Below are 20,489 nucleotides of genomic sequence, written 5' to 3' on the forward strand. Positions count from 1 at the left end.
TCAAAATTTGCGGTTCTTGCGCAAATTCGCTTGCGGAAAGTTCCCCCAAGAATTGTTGAAGCCAGAGCGCTTCTTTTGTGGCTTGGCACATGGCCACGTATTCAGCTTCAACAGTTGACAATGCAGTGCATCGCTGTTTTCTGCTGCTCCAGGAAACAGCAGCACCAGCCAACGTAAACACGTATCCGCTGAATGACTTCCGATCGGTTCGGTCGCTGGCCCAGTCTGCGTCACAAAAGGTTTGTACGCAAGTTCCAGCTTTCCTGAAAACAAGCGCATAACTCTTCGTCCCCTTTATGTAGCGAAGAATGTGCTTTATGCCACTCCAGTGTTCTTCTGTTGGGTGCTCGCTGAACTGGCTCATGTATGCAGTGGCAAAAGCGATGTCCGGCCTTGTCCCTCCAGCAAGGTAAAGCAGTGCACCGACTGCTTGCCTATACCTAAACTTTAGGTCTTCTCTCGGCGGGTTCCTGCTGTCTCCTTTTTCGTATTTGCTTCCCGGATCTAATGGAGATGACGCTGGTCTTGCATCTGTCATGCCAAACGTCTCCAAAATATCCTCTGCATAAGCCGCCTGATCAAGAGACAACTTCCCACCTTCTTCTTTCGTCAGTCGCATGGAAAGAATGTGACTAGCCTCTCCCAGATCCTTGGCGTCAAATTCTCGACCCAACCGGCTTTTGAAATCAGCGATTTCTGTCTCGTCTTTTGCGATGATGAGGAGGTCATCAACGTAGACTCCCACGATGAGTTCCTTTCCTTGGCTGACATAAACACAGGGATCGGCTTTGGATCTTGTCATCCCTTCCGACTTCAGGAGACTGTCCAAAGTGAGATTCCACTCTCTCCCCGACTGTCTTAGCCCATATAAACTCTTCAAAAGGCAGACCTTGCCATCTTCACGGGCTCTTGAAGATTGTGGCTGTTCCATGTAGACGGCCTCTTTCAATGTTCCGTTCAGATATGCTGCAGTGATGTCAACCTGGTGGATTTTCCACTCTCTTTCGACGGCTATCGCCAGCAGCGTTCTGATGGACTTGAGCTTCACTACAGGAGAGAAGGTTTCTTTGAAATCAATTCCCTCCACTTGCGAGTATCCACATGCTACCAAGCGTGCCTTGTACCGCTCCAAGTCACCATTGGCGTGATACTTCTTACGGAATACCCACTTGCATTTCACGACTTGTCTTCCCTTTGGTCGTGGCACAAGCTCCCATGTTTCTGATGCCTTCAGGCTGTCCAGTTCGCTCTTCATGGCTGCTTTCCACTCTTCCTTGTCTGGAGCAGCCAAAGCTTCCTGAAGCGTCTCTGGGTCTTTCAAGCTGTGCCTGGCTACACAGCACCCAGGGCATTCTCTTGAACGTAATTCTTTGTTTGCAAGTCTCTCAGAGCGTCTCGGTGCCAGAGTACCGTATAAACCGGATTATAGGTCGACCCGGTATATAGGTCGACCCCCTACCTTGAGGTGGGAAAAGTTGACAAAAAAAATAATTCGGCACAGAAGCGCACTCACAATGTCTATATTTATTTTCGACGCCCGTCCGCCACTGCCACTCACTATGCCTGCCGAGGTCACTCGTCCGAGCTCTCAGAGTCGTCTAAGGATGACTGCTTCGCACTGCCATCTTACATGCCATCAGGCGCGTTGCTGATGGAGCACTTCCTGAACGCTCGTGTAACCATGTTGTCGAACAGCGACTGCCCAGAGAAGGACACCCAGCTTGACACGGTCGCAACCGGCCCGTGTAGGTCTTTTTGTTGTCGCCGGCTATCCACTCACTGTACAGTTCGCGGAGCCGGTCCGTGCATGGCCTCCGGAGCGATCGTGAGCGAAGTTCCCGGACGAAGTTCCCGGACGAAGTCCGCCACTTTGTTCTCCAACTCGGGGTGCACCGCTTGGCGTCCACGGAACGATCGGTTTCGGGGGTTGCATGCGCACAGCTTAGCTTTCTGGCTCCGCCAGTACCGCACACTTTTCTCCGAAACGCCTAACTGGCGTTGCGCCGCCATATTCCCACTCTGCTCGGTGACTCAATCACTCAATCGCCGTCAGCTTAAACACCGCGGTAAAATGGCGTCGACTGCCGCCACTCATCTCGGAACAGATACGTACAGAAATGTACGTACGCACGCACAATAAACGAGTAAAATACGAAAAACTAGAGAAAAGCGAAATCAAATAAAGGCCTGATAGTGCGAGAGAGCAGTCCGACACGAATGGCGATGGCGACGGACTGCGCTTGCACATTGTTGCCAGACAACGAATTACATTCTGCCAATGACCGCTATATAAGACGAGGGGTGACTTTTGTGCGGATTTTTTCGGAAAAAAACTCGACCTATATTCCGGTTTATACGGTACTGTCATCTGTGGCGTTGGACGGCTGTTGCATAGCTTGCTCGTTTTCGTCTGATGAAACGGCTGCACGGTCGTCTCGGTCATCGCTATCGCTATGGTCAGCACTATCAGCGTTCTGTGGGTCATCTGAGCTTGCTTCAACTTGAAACATTACTGGTACATCAGTGCTGTCGCAAACCTTAGGGCCGGTGGTCGCAGCTTGTACATGCTTGCATGGGAAGCAATCCTCGTCAAAAGAGACGTCCCTGCTAACGAAGAAGTGGTCTTCTTCGAAATTCCACAGCTTGTAGCCTTTCACCCCTTCTGGGTAGCCGACCAGTACGCACTCCTCTGCTTTCGGATCCAATTTGCCCTTCTTCCGCAGCCTACCTCGCACGCTCCATGCTCTGCATCCAAACACCCTGAGGCCGTCCAGCTTCACTTCTCCCCCTGTCCACAAAGCTTCCGGCGACTTTCCTTCAATCGCTTTGGATGGACATTTGTTTCTTATACGGCTTGCAGTGACAACGGCGTCAGCCCAAAGCTCCTTGGGGACACCTGACTCAATGAGGAGGCACCTTGTCATGTCTAGCAGTGTCTGATTCATCCTTTCAGCAACTCCATTCTGCTCAGGTGTGCCAGGGATGGTTAGTTGGTGCTTGATGCCATGCTCAGTCAAGTACTCCCTGAAGTCAGTGCTGGTGTACTCTCCCCCGTTGTCACTACGTAAAACCTTCACTTTTCTGTCGTGAAAGTTTTCCGCCATGCATCTGTACTCTTCGAACCTCTGAAGCACTTCGCTTTTCGCCTTCATAGGGTACACAACGGTGTACCGTGAGTAGTCGTCAGTGAAGGTTACGAAATAACTTGAGCCGCCCTTGGATGTCGGCACGATTTTACCGACGACATCTGAATGAATCAGCTCCAATGGCGCTTTGGCCCGAGTTGCTTCTCCCCTCGGGAAGCTTCTTCTCAGCTTTCCTAGGTGACAAACGTCGCAATGATCCTCCATGTGATCTTTGCCGGTTCCGCAGAGGCCACGAACAGCATCCTGATGCAAATGGCCCAGCCGCCGATGCCAAAGAGATGTGTCCTTTGCTTTGGCGAGCCTCGACGACACCTCTGCTTCTTTCACGGTGTACAGTCTCCCTTGCTTCGTTGCAGTAATTAGGGCTACTTCTCCGTTGCCTTTGGAAACGAAGGCCTTGCCGGCAGCGAACGTAACTTGCAACCCTCGCTCCTCAATCCTTCCAACCGATAGGAGGTTCCCGTTCAAAGCAGGCACATACAGGACATCTTCGAGCGTGATGTTTGTCCCACCGCACTGCTCAGACAGCTGAATCTTGACTCTTCCTTTCCCTTCGACTTTGATGGACTCTCTATTTGCGGTCTCCACTGCTGATTCGCATGGCATAAAGTCGGTGACCTTTGACCTTTGGGATGTCATGTGATCAGTAGCACCGCTGTCAAGGTGCCATACACCGGGGTGTGACGCTGCCTCGTCCTTCGCACATAAGGCCATATGCGTTGCTATTTTTGCGTGTGGAAGACTTCTCTTCTTTTGCTGGTCCTTCTCTTCATCCGGAAACTGGTCGCAGTCCCGCGCTATATGACCGATCTTGCCACAAGCAAAGCATCGCACCTTCTTCTTTTGGACACCTGACGTCCGTTGGCGCATCTTGTCGTCTTTCTTATGAGCAGGCTGATAGCTCATCTTGTCGTTTTGCTGCTTGCTGTCGGACGTGGAACAACTTTTGCTGCCCAGCGCCCTAGTCTGACTGTCGTCGTTGTCGACGCTCTCTTCATTGCGACGCAGCTTTCTTTTTTCTTCAATGAGCAGCCTCGTCTTCACTACCTTCGTGCTCAGTTGCTCTTCGTCCTGCTCCAAATTGAGAATGAGCGGTTCGTACGACGCTGGAAGCCCCATAAGCATCACCAAGGCGACTTCTCTGTCGGTGAATGCATGTCCTGCACTTGACAGTTTTCTGTGCAGCTCCATGAGTCTTCCCAGGTAGCTCTGCATTGATTCTTCTTTCTTCATCCTTACGTTGAAGAAATCACGCATTAGCTGGAGTATATGCAGAAGTCCAAACTTCGAGTGCATCTCCTCAAGCGTCGTCCACGCTTCTCTCGCAGTTTTACTTTCGCCGATGTCATCCAGGTAAGTGTCCTCAACGACGAGGAATAGAAAGGTCAATGCTTTGTTGTCTACCTTCTTCTCTTTATCCGTCATTTCCTCAGAATAACCGGGTTCGATGGCGTCCCAGCATCCCTTCTGCAGGAGAGCGGCTCCTGCCCTTATTGACCAGGTATGGTAGTTTTCCGCCGCCAACTTTGGTAGCCTGAACTCGTCTGATGCTGCCATCTTGATGTTGAACTGAATGCCAAACAGAAATGGTCTTCCCCTAGTTCGGCAAACGCACAACCTTTACTTCTAAAACTCTTCCTTTTCACGCCACAACTGCAGAGCACAACGAAATGTCAGTCCCTTCTTCCCGACAGTTTCGTTTCTCCGCAGCCGCGTCGTTCCGCCACTTACTGTGACCGCCGCCTTGTGTAAGCCCCAGCTCGAGTGGCGTCAGCAGTGAAGCAGGTGTCGTATGACGTTTCGTCCTTCTAACGAAGACCACACGCCCTGTTCCACACTCTTCGTGATTAGGCACACACCGTTCGTCAGTCCCTTCGTCCCGACACTTTCACCACCGCACACGCTTGTCGCTGGAACTTCTTCCGTGGACTGTAGCACGTGAAGCAGAGAAATGGGTGTGGCTTGACTGTTCACGCTCCTTCATGGTCGAAACTTTCGCAGCTCATCACAAAGCAGTCCGTTGCAGTTCTTCGCCAATGATGGTCGATGCACCGTCCTGGGCCCATAACCTGTTAGTTTTTGTGGTGTGTCAGCATGACCACAATGCGAAGGGCACAGAATGCGGCAGCTTCGCGAGGAGCAGAAAGAAACGACGAGCGGCCGTCAAGCTGCCATCTTCTTTATTGAAACGTAATACGCGCGAGCGCGCGGCGCGCGGGAGTAAGACAATACCACAATACGCCCGTACAAACGAAAAAACAAAAGCCACAAAAGCGCAGGACGGTGCGCGCACTCTGCGGTGAGTCACGGGGTCTCATGAGCAGGCATGCGCGCTGCAGTACACGTGGCACCATCCGGTGGCCGTTTATTACACAACTAACAGGATGGTCTCACGCAGTGTGTCGGAGCTTGTAGCCCCGGCACCGATCGTCTCGGAAACCAGCACGTTGACCGGGCGATCGTACTGCCTCGTTCGAACTTCCAGCGTCTTTTCCATCGCGGCCGCCTCAGACGCGAATTCGGCCACCGTCTTGGGAGGATTGCGGACAAGGCAAGCAAAAAGCTCCTGCTTTACCCCTCGCATGAGAAACCTTAGTTTCTTTTCTTCTGTCATCTCCGGATCCGCACGTCGAAACAACCTCTTCATCTCCTCAACAAAGATCACTACCCCTTCGTTGAGGTGCTGCGTTCGAGTTTCAAGTAAAAGCGCTGCGCGTTCTTTTCTGACCATGCATCTTAGTGAACTCTCTTTTGAACTGAGCCCAGTTTGTCAAGGAGCTCTTGTGGTTCTCGAACCAAGTGCGAGCTGAATCTTCCAAGTAAAAGAAAACGTGCCGGAACGTTTCTGCGTCGTCCCACCTCTTGAATTTCCGGACGCGCTCGTTTCTCCAACCATTCTTCTGGGTCTTCTGCGGGGGATCCCCGGAATGATGGCGGTTCCCGTGGCTACTGCAGAACGACGGGAGGATTCGCTTGGTTGACCATGGTGCTGGTGGCGACGTCTTTCTTCTTCACTTTCTCCGGTAGTAGGCCGAACTCAGGTGGTAAATCTTGCTGGCGGGGGCTGGCTATTGTTGGACTGGCTTGGCGGCTTCCAGAGGTTGAAGTGGGCATGAAGGGTGCGTACCCAGCACCACTACCAGATGTCACGGAGACAAGGGCGATGCAGTTGTCTTGAATGAGAAACACGTTTATTGGAGCGAACTTGTGCTCCCCTAACAACTCAACAGGCGGCGAAGCAGCGGTCAACAAAGTGACTTGCACAGGCGAGTGTCGTCGAATCGAATGCAGGCTTTTTATCTTTCAGCGCGCGTGGTTCTCGAAACGTCGATTCACACCGAGAACATAGTAGATCCAAGATTATTATTCTGGGCTGTTCACGTTAGATCGGAATGCTCTCCCTATCACAACAGATAACACATGCGGCATAGAAAGAATGGAACACGCGCTTCCCTTGGCGCAGAGATAACACAGACCGGCGCAGCCGGCCGGTAAAAGCAAAACACAAATAAACAAACCCAATGTATGGTTCGCGGCAATATCAACACCTCACCCTCAGCCACCACTACCGCCAACTATAAAAAAAATATTCCCGCGCCTTCCCGCGAGGGGAACACGAGTAAATGCAGAGCATTGGGACCTCAGTACTGGTTGAAGGCAGTGTTGCTTCCATCGCTTCTTCCGTGATGCTGGAGTAGCAGACACGAGTAAACGTGGGAGCGAGCGTCAAACAAGGAAGGAAGGAGCAACGCAGTGACTGAAGCACGAGCGACCGCTAGCCGCTTTATATTTGCAGCGCGCGCAGTAGAGGGAGAGCAGTACCGGTGGGGGGGGGGGGGGGGGGGAGAGCGCTTATGCGCAAGCAGCGCGCGCCCTTCCACGCCCCACCGCGCTGCTATCACGCACCTGTTACGCCGAGACCGCGACGCAGCGAACGGGCTGACTACGGCGCATGCGTGCGCCAGCTGCTGTTGAGAGAGAGGAGGGAAGGAGGAGAGGCGCACCTGCTGCGGACGCGGAGCTGTGGACGCCGTCCGACGCAGGAAGAGGCGAGGCTAAGAAATGCTCTGCATATAAAAACTTAACTCTCTCTAGCAAGCTGCTCTGTAGCACAATTTAGCCGTGCAACTAAAGCACAACATAAATAAAATGAACAACACAGCTCCTGGAGAGCGTCATAAGGACTTATTAAGCGTCTGCCGTTGGGCAACCAGACAAGCGTTCGCTTTTGCGTTGCTTTCATCTATGTTTGATGTTGCCGACGAAGAGACATCACATTTGGGTAATAGACTAAATTCTTGGCTGGAGTGAGCGAGTGAACAGCTTTATTTTGCCCGAGTCGGGGATGTTGGCAGAAGGGAGGTGGAATCTCCTTCAGTAGCCCCATCCCCTTCCCCTCAGATTAGCTGGGGAAAGGGACAACCTATGGAGGTGAAAATCGCCAAGGCCAGCCCACGTAATACTTGGAGCTGGGTATGCCGCAATGTGACCGCAGCAATGGTGGAGATGGAACTAATACTATCTGCGGCACAGGAAAGTTTCAATGACCCATTTTAGTCTGAAAAAAAAAAGGTAGAATTTCCTGCCACCACTCCAAAGTAGGTGTGTACAGAAAGAGCTCAGCAGAACAAAATTGCCAAAAATCTTGTGTGCTTTAAAGTGCGCAACTCACAATCTGCCAATTAGGCTCATTTATTAGCAACATTTCATTAAAACAATGCGTAAATTAGTGGTAAACCCGCACGCGCGATGCCTACAAGGCGTAGTCAAGGCAAAGGAGGAGCCGCGTTAAAGCCCGCCGTGATCGGCGCGCACACTCCAGAGAGGGGGAAAGGCGGCCCACGCTCCGCGACCGCTGAGCGCGAGAGTACGTTTCCCCCTCGCCCGATGGAACGTCTTATAACACGAAATCTTTCGAATAAAATGAACTTGTATTTTGTCTTCGTGTGAAACTTGCCAGTCTCATTGCTTTTTCCCCACTCTGCAGTTATTTTTTGAGTCAGTCAATTCCCAAGATATTTAGAGATAATTAGTCATTTTTGGAGGAATAGTAGACAAAACAGTGTTAGTCATAAATCTATAATCTTTATATTTTCCAATACTATGAACCCTGGTGAGTGAAATAAGAGAACGTTTTTTTATGCACCGCTTGGAAATAATTTTACAGCTCATTGAACTTCGGTGTTTGAAATGAACACTCAAAATGGTTCCTTGCCACTGGTGCCAGCAAAGCTTAATGAGCTGTAAAATTAGTTCCAAGCGATGCATAAAACTGCTTCGATTATTGTGTTCACCAGGGTACATAGTATTGCTAAACATTAAAGATAACAGTTGTATGACCAGCACTGTGGTCTACTGTTAAGCAAAAATGCCTCATTATCTCTAATTATCTTGAAACTAATTGACCAACTACGAAAATATGGGCATATCCGAAATCAGTAGGGAAAAAATCAGCAAGACTTTTCACAAAGTTTACTTAAAAGTTGTTTTAAACCAGTGCCCCCCCCCCTTCAAGCAACCACGGACGTCCGTGGAGCGTCCGAAATACAGCCAAACATCCAAGGCCCAGTTTGGACGGCCACTGTAAGTGGACATCCAGAAACCGGTGTACAAGTCCGAATGACATCCGCCAACGAACGTAAAATGTTACTATGTAGCATCGCATTATGGCGTAAATTGAATATAAAAGCAAAAAACGAAAAAGCTACTGTTCTTTTCAATTAAAAAGATTTTGTACATCAACACCCTGGCTTGTTGCAAGTTTCGTCTGCTTATTTCTAATATTACGCCTAATTTTTTGAAATTTTTAAAGCACTTCACTAACTCCAACGATGATCTCTTTGGGGAACGATATATAAGAATTGAGAACCGCTAAGGAAACATGTGAAGCAAGTTCACTGTGTTCATTTATGCCGTCTGCCCGGTAGTGCGTTAGCCTTGCGCGGTGTACTATTCGTAGTATAAACATTATCGTCTCATTATGTGATTCTGGAAACTTTTACTGAACATCCAAAATACAGCCAATTTCGGACGTCCGACTGGACGTACGGAAGTGTTAAAACCGGACGTCCCACGAACGTACATGGTACGTCCATCGGCCCTGAAACGGACGTCCGCTAGAGCCGGAATGGACGTACGGTGGACGGCCGACGAACGTCTGGTGGTTGCTTGGGCCGGCCACTTAAGAAACGAAGTTTTTTTTTATTACAAATTGCTATATACTCGCTTGGATTTGAATATGTTCGCTTCGATTCACATTTCGAACAAAACATTATTCGCTTGCTGCCCAGGGGACGCTGCGCAAGCGGCTTCCGGGCAGTACTTCCGGGTAGTACAAAGCTGGGCGGGTCCCATAGGATCGCGTGTTGACAGAAGCAAAATGAGCTCGATGTTCCCCATTGTTTTGCAACATGGTCACGAGCCCATCCCCGACGAGTCCGGTCTCTTCCGGCGATCAACTTGGCATTAGGGGGAAAAGCTTTGCAGCGCTAAATACGTTTACAGCGCCGACGAAAGTGCCGGGACGGTGACGGCGCTCTCCCACTCGCAGGTTCACTGACCATTTGAAGTGAAACTTCTAGTTTAAACTAATACTCTAGGTGACAAGGACTTTTCAACAACAGCCGATCAAAAAATAAGAGGGACGCAATCGGTGATGATCGCGCTTTAAAAAGCCAGCGAGTCCGGCGGACCGCTGGCTCGCCTGCTGCGGTGCGCCGCTCTTTTGCGTACCATGCGCGCCATGCGTGCGCTTTCATTAAACAGTGCTCGTTTGCGTCGCCGTTACGAATACATGGTGCAGCGTTAGCTTGCCGTTTTGTTGCGTGTCTCAGCGACAAAATGCAGCGAGCGTCAGAAGCGTGAAATCTGTTTCGCGATTTTGAAATTAGTGGCGGTAAAACAAGGTGGTCGGTTGAACTGAGAGGCCGCTCGCTTTCCTTGTTTGCTCTCACTGTAATTACGCTCTTGCATTATATATTCCCAGTTCGCACTTAGTAGGCTAGAATCAGGGTCAGCAACGTTTTGAATTGTAGGGCCGAGTTGCATGCAGCCGACGCGGCGGAGGGTGGACGGCAAATCGGGTAGGAGGGGGAGGGGGGGGGGGGGGACGCTTTGAACGAAAAAAAAAAAGAAATAAGCGAATTGCCAATAAAATTTGGCAGTAATCTGGTGAAGTGTGAAGATGGGGGACAATTCAACTGGAAGCGACCAATTCTGTTCTTGTCTCGCTGCCTAACTCATTTGAGGACAAAACTGGCGTGTCGGCGTTCAGATTGCTAGCGACGACCCCTGCACTAGAAGATAACCGACTGTCAGTGATGATCGTATGTAAATATTCGGGGCCGCGCGCCGTGTATGCGACTGTTATGTTATGCAAATATAGAAGTACACATCTTCGCAGGCAGTGGGCGTGCGATTCGGTGCTTGTTTTGCGTCCTTTAATAGCGCTTAATTTATTTATTTGACGCTATTGCCTCACCTACTCGCTAGTATACATGTATACCCTGCCGTTCGTAAATCGTGCGGCGTAAAACGTTACGCAACTACAAAACAAAATTTCCACTTTAGGCGGTGCCAGGCCAGCAGTGTCAGCTGAGTCGGCTGCGCAATTCTTGCGTTCGCTTGCATGCTCCCGCTGAAGCGACCTTTCGCAGTTACCAGCAGCGTTCCGTGTTTATGCTACTCGTGAACTTTCCTTTGTCGACCGCACGCAAGAAGAAATAACGGTAATTATCGTCAGGAAGTTTGACCACCCGACCTGCATGGCGATACTGTCCCACGCCGCGACGGCGGTCGCTCAAAAGAAAGCCGATAAATCGACTTGTTTTAGCGGATATTATTTTGTTTAGACTCTACAACTACCTTAACGGCTATTTCGTACAGTATGCAGTCATTTGAACGCGCCACAAAGCGATTAAACTAAGTACAACCAACTTTCACTCTGAACACATGGAAGGCGGCGAGGGTCGTCTGCTTTTGTACTACCCAGAGGCGTCGGCCACTAGGGGCGCTGCATGTCGCCAAAACTCCAGCGAGGGGGCCTATATGCCCGCACCTCTAAATGGTTTATGCACATAAACCATATCTTTCATCATCCGAACAATGTTGCCCTTTATTTTATGCTTCTGCATTAGCCGAAAACGGCAAGGCAACCACTTTACTGTTACCCTCTCATACCACTCCCCAGCCTTTCTAAGCTGGTCAGGTGTGACAGATTGCTCCCCGTGGTAACAAGTGTGCTTGTTCAAGTGTCGTCTCGCCAGCATTCCTAGTGTTTGTGATCGGGCCAGTGACCGCTCCCGCCGCAGCAGTGCACTCCACACATTTAGGGCTGGGCAGAGATGCTTCAAAATGTATTCTGGAATACAAATATCGTGATACATGCGTTGGGTGCCTAAAACACAAATACTAAGATACATTTAAGGGGGTGCACTGGTCTTAAATAAAAAAAAGATTTTGGAACACATACAGAGGAATCTTATTAAACCATACCCACAAAGCTGTAGTTAAGCCGAATCCCCAACTCGGTTTACCTTTAACTTAATGCATTCGGTTAAACCGCAGTACCGGTTAGTACGTACTTTCTTCGCACCCCCATCATGTGCGGATTAAAGAGGTTTCACTGTATGTAGTTCTCGATTCTGATTGTAGATATAAAATTTGTGTGTAGAACGAGTGATTTTTTTATTTTTGGACAGCCTTTGTAAAACTGCTGGAGGGATTCAGCTGAACAAGGTACCAGTGAACTGTGCACAAACCAAGGAGTGCAATAAGACTAACATAATCATTCTATCTGGTCTGTAGCAGTGGGAACCAGAAAAACCGGTTTTGTCTTCCAGGCCCAAACTTCAAATAGTAGTTCTAACTTCTGCTACAGACCAGATAGAATATGATAGTAGTCTCATTGCACTCCTTGGTTTGTGCACAGTTCACTGGTACCTGTTAGCTGCATCCCTCCAGCAGTTTTTTTACATCAGTTCTTTTAGTAGTTGTTTTACACAAAACCAACCTTTATATCTACAATCCGAATGAACTACTACATATGTGCCCTGATTTTCATCATAACTGTGAAAACAGTTTTTGATCAAAGACCTATGTGCCCCCTTTTTTGACATAATGGATTATTTCAGGGGTACTTTTGCAGGTGCAGAAGAAAGTATCACAGAATATATTTTTACAAAGCATTATGTATTTCAGAATCAATATGTGCACATAATTGCATCACTCATATAATTGAATCTTGAAAAGAATTGCGTACCTTCATAGCCGCACGGGAGAACATTTGTTACACTTGAGCAAAAAGTTAAAGCCGTTCCACTCAACGTGAAAGCTGACGGAAGTTGAGAAAGTGATTCGCCAGAATGGGCTGTAGCGCCATTATCCGCTTACTGCTACCACCCAATACAAATCAGATTTCCCACCTCTGCAGTGCCCGCGTGCCCCTGAAACAGTGCCAGCGGGAGTGTTCTGTTCTTTTTGTGCTTCCTTTTCTTCCCGCACGGGCCAGCATTGCACTGCCACTTCCTTTCAATACTATCGCAAAAACCAACCCAACGAGCGTTCCGAACCAAAGGAATGCGAGGGCTGCCAGTTAATTACGTATATTTTGCATCAAATGCACCTGCACTTTTTTTGGCGCTAAACAATGGGGAGATGTATGACAAGTGCCAGCGTTTCGCGTGTTTTGAACGGTTATGTCGCTTGGTTTTTGAAGTCTCTGCGGGACGCCCTGTGACGGAACGCCGGGCTCTACTTGAGTCCGTTATCCCTCAGCACTGCCTGATTCCGGTAGTCATTTGACATCGACCGTTGCAGCGAGCTATGACATGGCGAGCCTCTAAAGTGCTCTGGCCCCTCAAACATGCTGTCTTCCAGACATCGATTTGGTCTCAGCATGAAGCTTGCAAACAAGTCTATCTACTGCTGCAGAAGAGCGCACAAGTGTGTTATGACGAACAAACACTGCCGTCATGGCTGGAAAGTCCTGCAGCAAGGTAAAATCCTTCTTCGGGTCATCGAGAGATATCGAAAGGCGCGCTCCAACATGTGCCTGCTCTAACCATCCTGATGTCGGGAAGTCTTCATCTTGAAAGTCGTAGATCCCATGGCTCATCATAGCCAATGACACCTCATTGCACGAGCTCTTATGGTGTGGTCCATAAGTTCCTGCAGCCCACGATAGCAAGCTTTCAAAATCTGAAGCTTTTGCAACTTTCCGCATTATGAAGTGTGGGTGCGAGCACGATGCAATAACTGTCTCTTCATTTTCCATCCTTACAGCCGTCCACCGGAGGTGTAAAACAGAGAGGGTACAGGAAAGCAGGCGGTACGGCTCCAACTGAAAAAAAAAAAAAAACGCAGACGTCGTCTGCGTCACAAAAATAAATGTAACAAGGTACTCATACGTGACAGAGTATCGTGATACATTTGATACACTGTAAAACTATTTCACTACCGAGATAAAAATACATTTTTCAAATGTATTTCGATACTGAAATACAGATACTCAAAAGTATTCGAGATACTATTGCGATATCCTAGTATCACGGTACTGCCCAGCCCTGCTAGGCGTATAGTTTGAACCCTCTGGAAAGCAGGTGATCTAACAGGCTACAACCCGCTGTGATGTGGAGCACCTTGTATAGTTACCATAATACCATTTTCTGACTCTTTCGTTGCTTCTTGTGACGTTCTCCACAAGACTATCCAAATCCACATGCAACTCGCATCTGTGCACCTTTGCGCACCCATTTAGGAACCACCTGTAACGTATTCTCACTCGTCTAGTCCATTCCACACCACCGGGACTTCCAAACATGTTGCGTGCACAACGAGACTTGCCAAAACGTTTTGCACATTACGGGGTAGTCGCCTACTGGGCCCATACGTGCATTTTGTACCTTTTACGGGTGGAAGCAGCCCTCACACAACTTCCTTTTCAGAGTTATTGTGTGCAAGGAAACGAAGAAGTGCTCAGTTCCCACCTTGAGTAAGCCGGGTGACAAGCTGCCAGCGATGTCGTCGTCGGCGACGCCAGCTCCCGGCACTGCGACGGATGCCAAAAAAAGCGGCGCGGCTTCTTGTGAGTACGACCTATGTGCAGTGCAACTCGGCGGTTGGGATGGGTGTATGATCCCAGCCCCAGCAAGAAATTTTGAAATGTAGGCGAAAAGTGATAACACCAGTGTTTTCAGTACTTGTTCAACATCCCCAGGTGTGTCGAGACCAGAGACTACGACACACCTCCTAGCTTAGGTGTCGCCTCGGCGCATGAAACACACCCAAGTTTGAAAACTCCGGCTGTGCTGACTGAGCTAAGCTGTTCACTGAAATTGCAAAAATTAAGTTTTGTATTGACATGGCAACACGCATTGAGTAAGCACTGACAATTAACTTGAGTGAACTCTAAATCAACAAAACAGCACTCTGCATTGCATCATGGTGCAAGAAACAAGATTTGGTCCCCACACCTGCTTAGAGCAGTCCTTTCTGCAGTGATGCATAGCAGCACTTGGAACATAGGGTATTTCGAGAGCAAAGCTATGCCAGTAGACTGAAGAAATTGACTTCACATGGTAATGTGGTCATTACCAACAGCATAGCTAGAAACTTTTTTATCACGTGGACAGAAACCTAGTGACATAGTGGCGAATTGCTTATGCGGGAACAAGGACTTTAAATGTGAAAGCTGCCGAGGCTGTTCATGCTTGGACACCATTTTGTCCCGAATTTTACTGAAGGTATTAATATCAGCCTGATAAAAAGCCATGAGCATTCTCAACAGCACCCAGTCATAGTTCCTTAAAAAAATATATCGAAGAGGAAACGTCCATCATTTTAGGACTATACGAACAATAGATTTCCATTGTCTTGTAACATTTCAGTGCTTACAAAAGGTCTAGAAATAAAAAAAAACACTAGAGGTTGAGATGAAGTGAACAAAGGCACATTTCTTGTGCATTTTAATTGTTCCACTTTTATTTCTATAAAAGAGCCTGCAAAAGTTATAGGCATATGAGAAAATGCCTGCCTTGTAGTAAAACTGTAGCTATTTCACATGCCGCTTGTTATGTCTCTGATAAGTTTGACAAGTTAAATCAGCTCGCTAGGCGCATTTTTGGTAACGTTACAGCCAAAAGTCAAATGTAAAGTCACCGTACCCTCGGGAAGCTTTCATTCATGACGAAGCTGTGCGAACTGAGCTTCAGACTAGCCAGCCGAGCATCAGCTGAGAAGCTCAACTTCTCTTTGGACAGCTGAGCTTCAAACTAGTCACTATAAGCATGGCAGTGGCTTACCTTTCCGATGGCAGGACGTCATTGAATCTCACTGACAAGACGGTAAGCTTACTCCTTCAGAGCAAAGCCGACAAACGTCCGCGACGATGGCAAAGGCAAACTTGTGTCGCTCTTTTTCGTATGGTTCTCTGTACCCAACCCATTAGGCACGGAGTGCTGCCTGATCTGGAAGTAACCATCATCCCAGATACCTAGGGGCTACACTAGAAAGGTTCAGCCATGCTAGGAAGGCTCTTAGAGATATAAACGGCACTTCCTCCCCAGAGAAGGATCTGGCCACCCTGGTGTAGTAGTTGGCCGCCACCTCCCATGAATAACCAGCTCAACTCTTGGACCTCAGTCCCCAGCAGCATGAGAGCACCTGTCCACGGCGGCGGTCAGAACTGCGTGATACAGCAGAGGGTGCTAAGAATCTCTGGGTCTGGACAGGCCGCCATCGGAACTTGACCCTGGCAACGTTCAACGCATGCACCCTGTCTAGCGAGGGAAGCTTAGCTGTACTACCAGAGGAGCTCTCGGACATTAAGTGGACAGAAGGGTTCATTGAGCTCACTAGCGAGCACATTCTATGCTACAGTGGAGCCCAAGAGAAGAATGAACAGGGGGTGGGATTTCTAATCCACGGCTGTTGTGATCAAGCCAAACAAGCAATACAGGTTAAAATACTCCAGGCCTATGCACCAACAACTAGCTATGATGATGAAGCCACAGATACCTTCTACGAAGACGTCGAATCAGCAATGGAGGCAACAACGCAGCTCACGATTGTGGTGGGAGACTTTAGCGCAAATGGGAGACAGGTCTGTGGGTAACTTTGGAATACACAATCTCAACAGTCGAGGCGATAGAAATACCTGGTGGGATAAAAATACCCGAGGTTAACAGACACGTTCTTCTACAACCGAAAGAATAGGAAATGGACGTAGAAAAGTCCAAATGGTACAACCAACAACGAAATTGACTTCTAAGTGACAACCTGGGTATCGTGCAAGATGTAGAGGTGCTAAGTAAGACTCGGAGCAGCGATCACAGGATGGTTAGATGCAAAATAAGGCTGAATCTCAGCAGAGAATCAACGAAACTCGCGAAAACTAAGAAACCCCGCATGGAATCAGTCAGAGCCAGATCATAGGAGTTCAAAATAACTCTTAAAAAACAAATTGTGTACACAGGCTGAATGACAACCTAACATCGGCACTCAGTGAATCAGCAGCAGCTGTGGGAGAAGCAACATGTAGAGAACAAGCTGGAAAACTAAGAAAACAAAGGAACTAAACGTAAGAGCATGAAAGTGTCAAGTGTGGTGAATCGGAATGAATTAGCCGCCGAGCTGTCAAAACTGATTAACAGAAATAAAACAACAGACATCAGTGGGTGTAACAGGGCAATTACCGAGGAAACGCTGCGGACCGGGGGAAGCTTGAAAGCAACCAAGAGAAAGCTAGCCATCAGCAAAAACAGGATGTGCGCACTCGGAGGCGAGCAGGGAAACAATACGCGCAACTTGCACGAGATAACTAAGGTAGCACAACGATTTGACACCAGGCTGTATGCCAGCGTTAGGCCAGGGGAAACTACTGAGAATACAAGCTCAACTTGCGATGTCTCACTAGTAACTAAAGAGGAAGTTGGAAAGGCTCTCAAAGGCATGAAAACTAGAAAAGCTGCATGCGACGACAACTGTAGATCCTTTTGAAGGAAGAGGGAGGAGATACTGTTCTGAAAAAGCTTGCTGTACTTACTATTTCGGAATGCTTGAAGACTCAAAGTGCCCATAGCCTGGAAAAACGCAAACGTTTTTCTGATTCATAAGAAGGGAGATCCCAAGGACCTGAAGAATTAGACCCATCAGCCCACTCTCAGCCTGGTTTCCCATTAACCTAGAGAACAGGCTGGGTTTAGGAAAGAATACTCAACCATGGATCACATCCATGTCATCAACCAAGTGATAGAAAAATCCACCGAGTACACTAAACCCCTTTACATGGCATGTGTAGATTACGAGGAAGCTTTGATTCCATACTCACCGCAGCCATTTTAGCACTATAAGACCAGGGAATAGGAGGGAAAGAAGACTTCTAGAAGGCGTATACGGGAAGCACGGGCAGGATAACCCCCACAAGCAAAGCGATAATTTCTGATACGAAAAGAGTAAGACAGGGAGATACCATCTCTCCAAAACTATTCACAGCCAGTTGAGGTTTGCGAATGACAGTCTTGCCAAGTGAGACTGCAGAACGTCTGCAGACAATGGTTTTTAAGAAAGTACAGTCAGAGAGCACGGCTGCGGTGCTAAAAATACGAGGACTAAGCGTGCCAAAAGCATCCCCTTCAGCCTAAGAAACTAAACGCAAGAAGTAGATGCTCAGGTCCACTCCCACTGACCTCCAACCGCTCCTGTCCTGCGCTACAAGTCCACAGTTTACCCCTGAATTTCCTCATTTCATCCCTTCATCTCTTGGTATCCACTTTTGTTACCCCAACTGTCCCCTGGTTGTCCGTTCTTCCCACTACATGGCCAGCCCAAGTCCATTTCTGATCCAGGTAGCTCGTTTCCTCCTCCTTGGCACGACACGGTGGCATCTAACCTTTGGAATGGGAAGACAAAATGGGGAGCGTGTGAGTGAATGGTGAAAATATTTTATTCTTTGCTTTTGACAGTGAGAGCAGGAAGATTGCAGGTGCATTTAGGGGCAACGTTTACGCATTGCCCACACCCAGAGATCATTCCCAAATCCCGTGAAACCGCGCCACCACTTGGAGACCAGGAAATTTAGACGATTGAATCAGAGCGCGAGCTCTTCAGGGAGTCTGCCGGAGCGGACTGCAACAACGCTACCTTATAGAGCAGGGTGGCGCAGGAAGGCACATTGGCGCAGCGTGGCGCAAATAACGCACCACTCAACACCCCTGCACTCCAAAGCCAACTGCTATCAAAAATGGTCATTGGTAGAAAAAGACCCAAACTGTGGAAAACCAGAGAGAGAGAGAGAGACTACTTTATTTGATGCCCGAGATGGGTTTCTGAAAGGTACACGACTTGGACGGTCTCAGATGTCAGCCAGGATTCCTTGGATCCTCGCGGCGACTTCGGCCATCCGGACTGCTGCGAGTTACGCCTCTGGTGTGAAGCAGAGCAGAACAGTCTACCATTGTTCTACAGTCTTAATTTTGTATCTTTGAAGTATTTACATCGGACTTGCCTGGATTCCCTATTATAGCCGGTCGAATTTTTTTGGAGCTCATGGCAGGACCATGTCATGTGGTGTAGGTTGGCTCTGCTGTTGCACAAAGTGCAAAAGCTTGAGTAAAGGTCTGGATAGAAGCGGTTGAGGGAAACAGGGCTTGGAAAAGTGTTTGTCTGCAACCATTGCCCTGCAACTGCCTCGTTCCTTGAAAGGGTGTGGTGGGCCGGTGGATATTTGCATCTGGATAACCTGTAGCGATTTTTTATATCCCTGCATGTGACTACCCGGTCTTTGTGAGGTCTAATAATGTGTGCTTGTTCTTGGCTTTCCTGTGCAGTCGTGTGGGGATGGTGGTAGTTGTGGTGGTGTCGTAGGTAACACAGCTCGGTTGACCAGAGTTCGAGCGGTTGTGTGGGCCAGTTCCTTCCCCTATAGACCGCAGTGGGCTGGAGTCCATAGAGTGAAACCTCGTTACACGAGACACTGTTACAAGAGACACTAGGTTATAAGAGACATTTGAATGAAAACTCTTTGGTTGGTTTTCCTATGTTTGCAATGTTAGCAACATTGCATACAAGAGACATGCTTGTTGGGTCCCTTGAGTGTCTCTTGTAACAAGTTTTTACTGTATCAAAACCATAGAAACTTCACCTAATGTTACCAGACTCAAACCTGGGCCACCAGTATGCTAGCCTCTGACGTAGTAACTCCCCACCATAGAGTGTGAATACCTCCAAGGCATGCCACTGGATCGTACGTGGTGCTCTGTACCTCTGACAAATTAGAAACCTGCTCCTCCGCGTAATGCTTATTACAGCCCGAGTTCTCCGTCTTGCGGCATCCTCATTGTGCCACTTAACAGGCTGCGATAGGTGGATGATAGCTAGAGACCTAGTATGCAGAGGGGCAGGCGCTGAGCTGAAGTGAACTTCAAGGCACACAGAGCAAATGGTAGCAGCGATTATGATCTCGAGGCCAGAGCTTCTCAGGTCTTGGAAGTTCTGTTCATCCCTGTGGATTTCCCTTATTTGAGGGAAATCCACGTGACAAGGGGCGGTAAGGGTCCACAGCCAAGTATAGTGTCTTCGCTCTCGTCTCCAAATTACTTGGCTAAGAACGACCGGCATTACTCCAGTGTTAGGGCATGGACTAACTGTGCACACGTGCCTGCCTGGAGAGGCAAGCGGCTATTACGAGCTAACCAAGCAAAGTGTTTCTCATGCTTGCCTTTTTGCTGTAGCAAATTGGCAGCAGAACATGCCGGCAAGTGCAGCAGTGGATTTATCATGTACTGCAAACCACGATGATTACCTAAGTAGACTTAAGGCAGAGCAACCTTGAGAAGCAGCGTTCTCAGCGTTCTCATGAGCGTCTGCTTTTGTCTTTGCAGTGAGCACGGTGGTAGTTCCGGCCCTTGTGACGGTGGCTGCTTTCGTCTGCCTGCGCAAGTTTCCCTTCCTGCTGCACGCTGTCATGGTGGTGCACTAACGGCAGAAAGCTCGAATAAAGCCAAGCCGTCCCGCTCTGAGTCCGATTCTGTCACTGCACGCTCTTGGAGAATAAATGCCTTCACATGGCGTTTATAGCGCTCTTGGAGGAAATCGAGGAACAGATTAGGACTGTGCGCGCGTTAGTTTAATCCGATTAATCTGGAGGCTTTGATCATCTGTGTTGGGCTGTGAAAGAAAATATGCTTTTAGGCCTGGTCAGACAAATCACTGTCATGGTGCTGATGTGGTCGGAACGCTTTCACCGCGTCGGTCATTAGCTAGATTTCTGTGTTGATCACCTTACGTTTTTCATCACTAATATCAATCGCCGACCCCTAGTACGGATGAGTACAATAATCCTGCATA

General features: G+C 48.6%; 1 protein-coding gene across 1 annotated transcript in view; it reads left to right on the forward strand.

The window, feature by feature from the left end:
- Positions 1-20,174, forward strand: part of LOC144174611 (uncharacterized) — an 83,817-nt gene extending 63,643 nt beyond the window's left edge. The window contains exons 5-6 of the mRNA XM_077703388.1: positions 14,090-14,229; positions 20,024-20,174. Of these exons, the coding sequence (XP_077559514.1) occupies positions 14,090-14,229; positions 20,024-20,121 (238 nt within the window). The 3' untranslated portion in view covers positions 20,122-20,174. The remainder of the gene's footprint in view (positions 1-14,089; positions 14,230-20,023) is intronic.
- The last annotated feature ends 315 nt before the right edge of the window (positions 20,175-20,489 follow it).

This window comes from Haemaphysalis longicornis, unplaced genomic scaffold, assembly GCF_048455015.1.
Source record: "Haemaphysalis longicornis isolate Haplotype H1 unplaced genomic scaffold, Haemaphysalis longicornis Haplotype H1 scaffold_3, whole genome shotgun sequence".
In the NCBI taxonomy this organism is placed as follows: Eukaryota; Metazoa; Arthropoda; class Arachnida; order Ixodida; family Ixodidae; genus Haemaphysalis; species Haemaphysalis longicornis.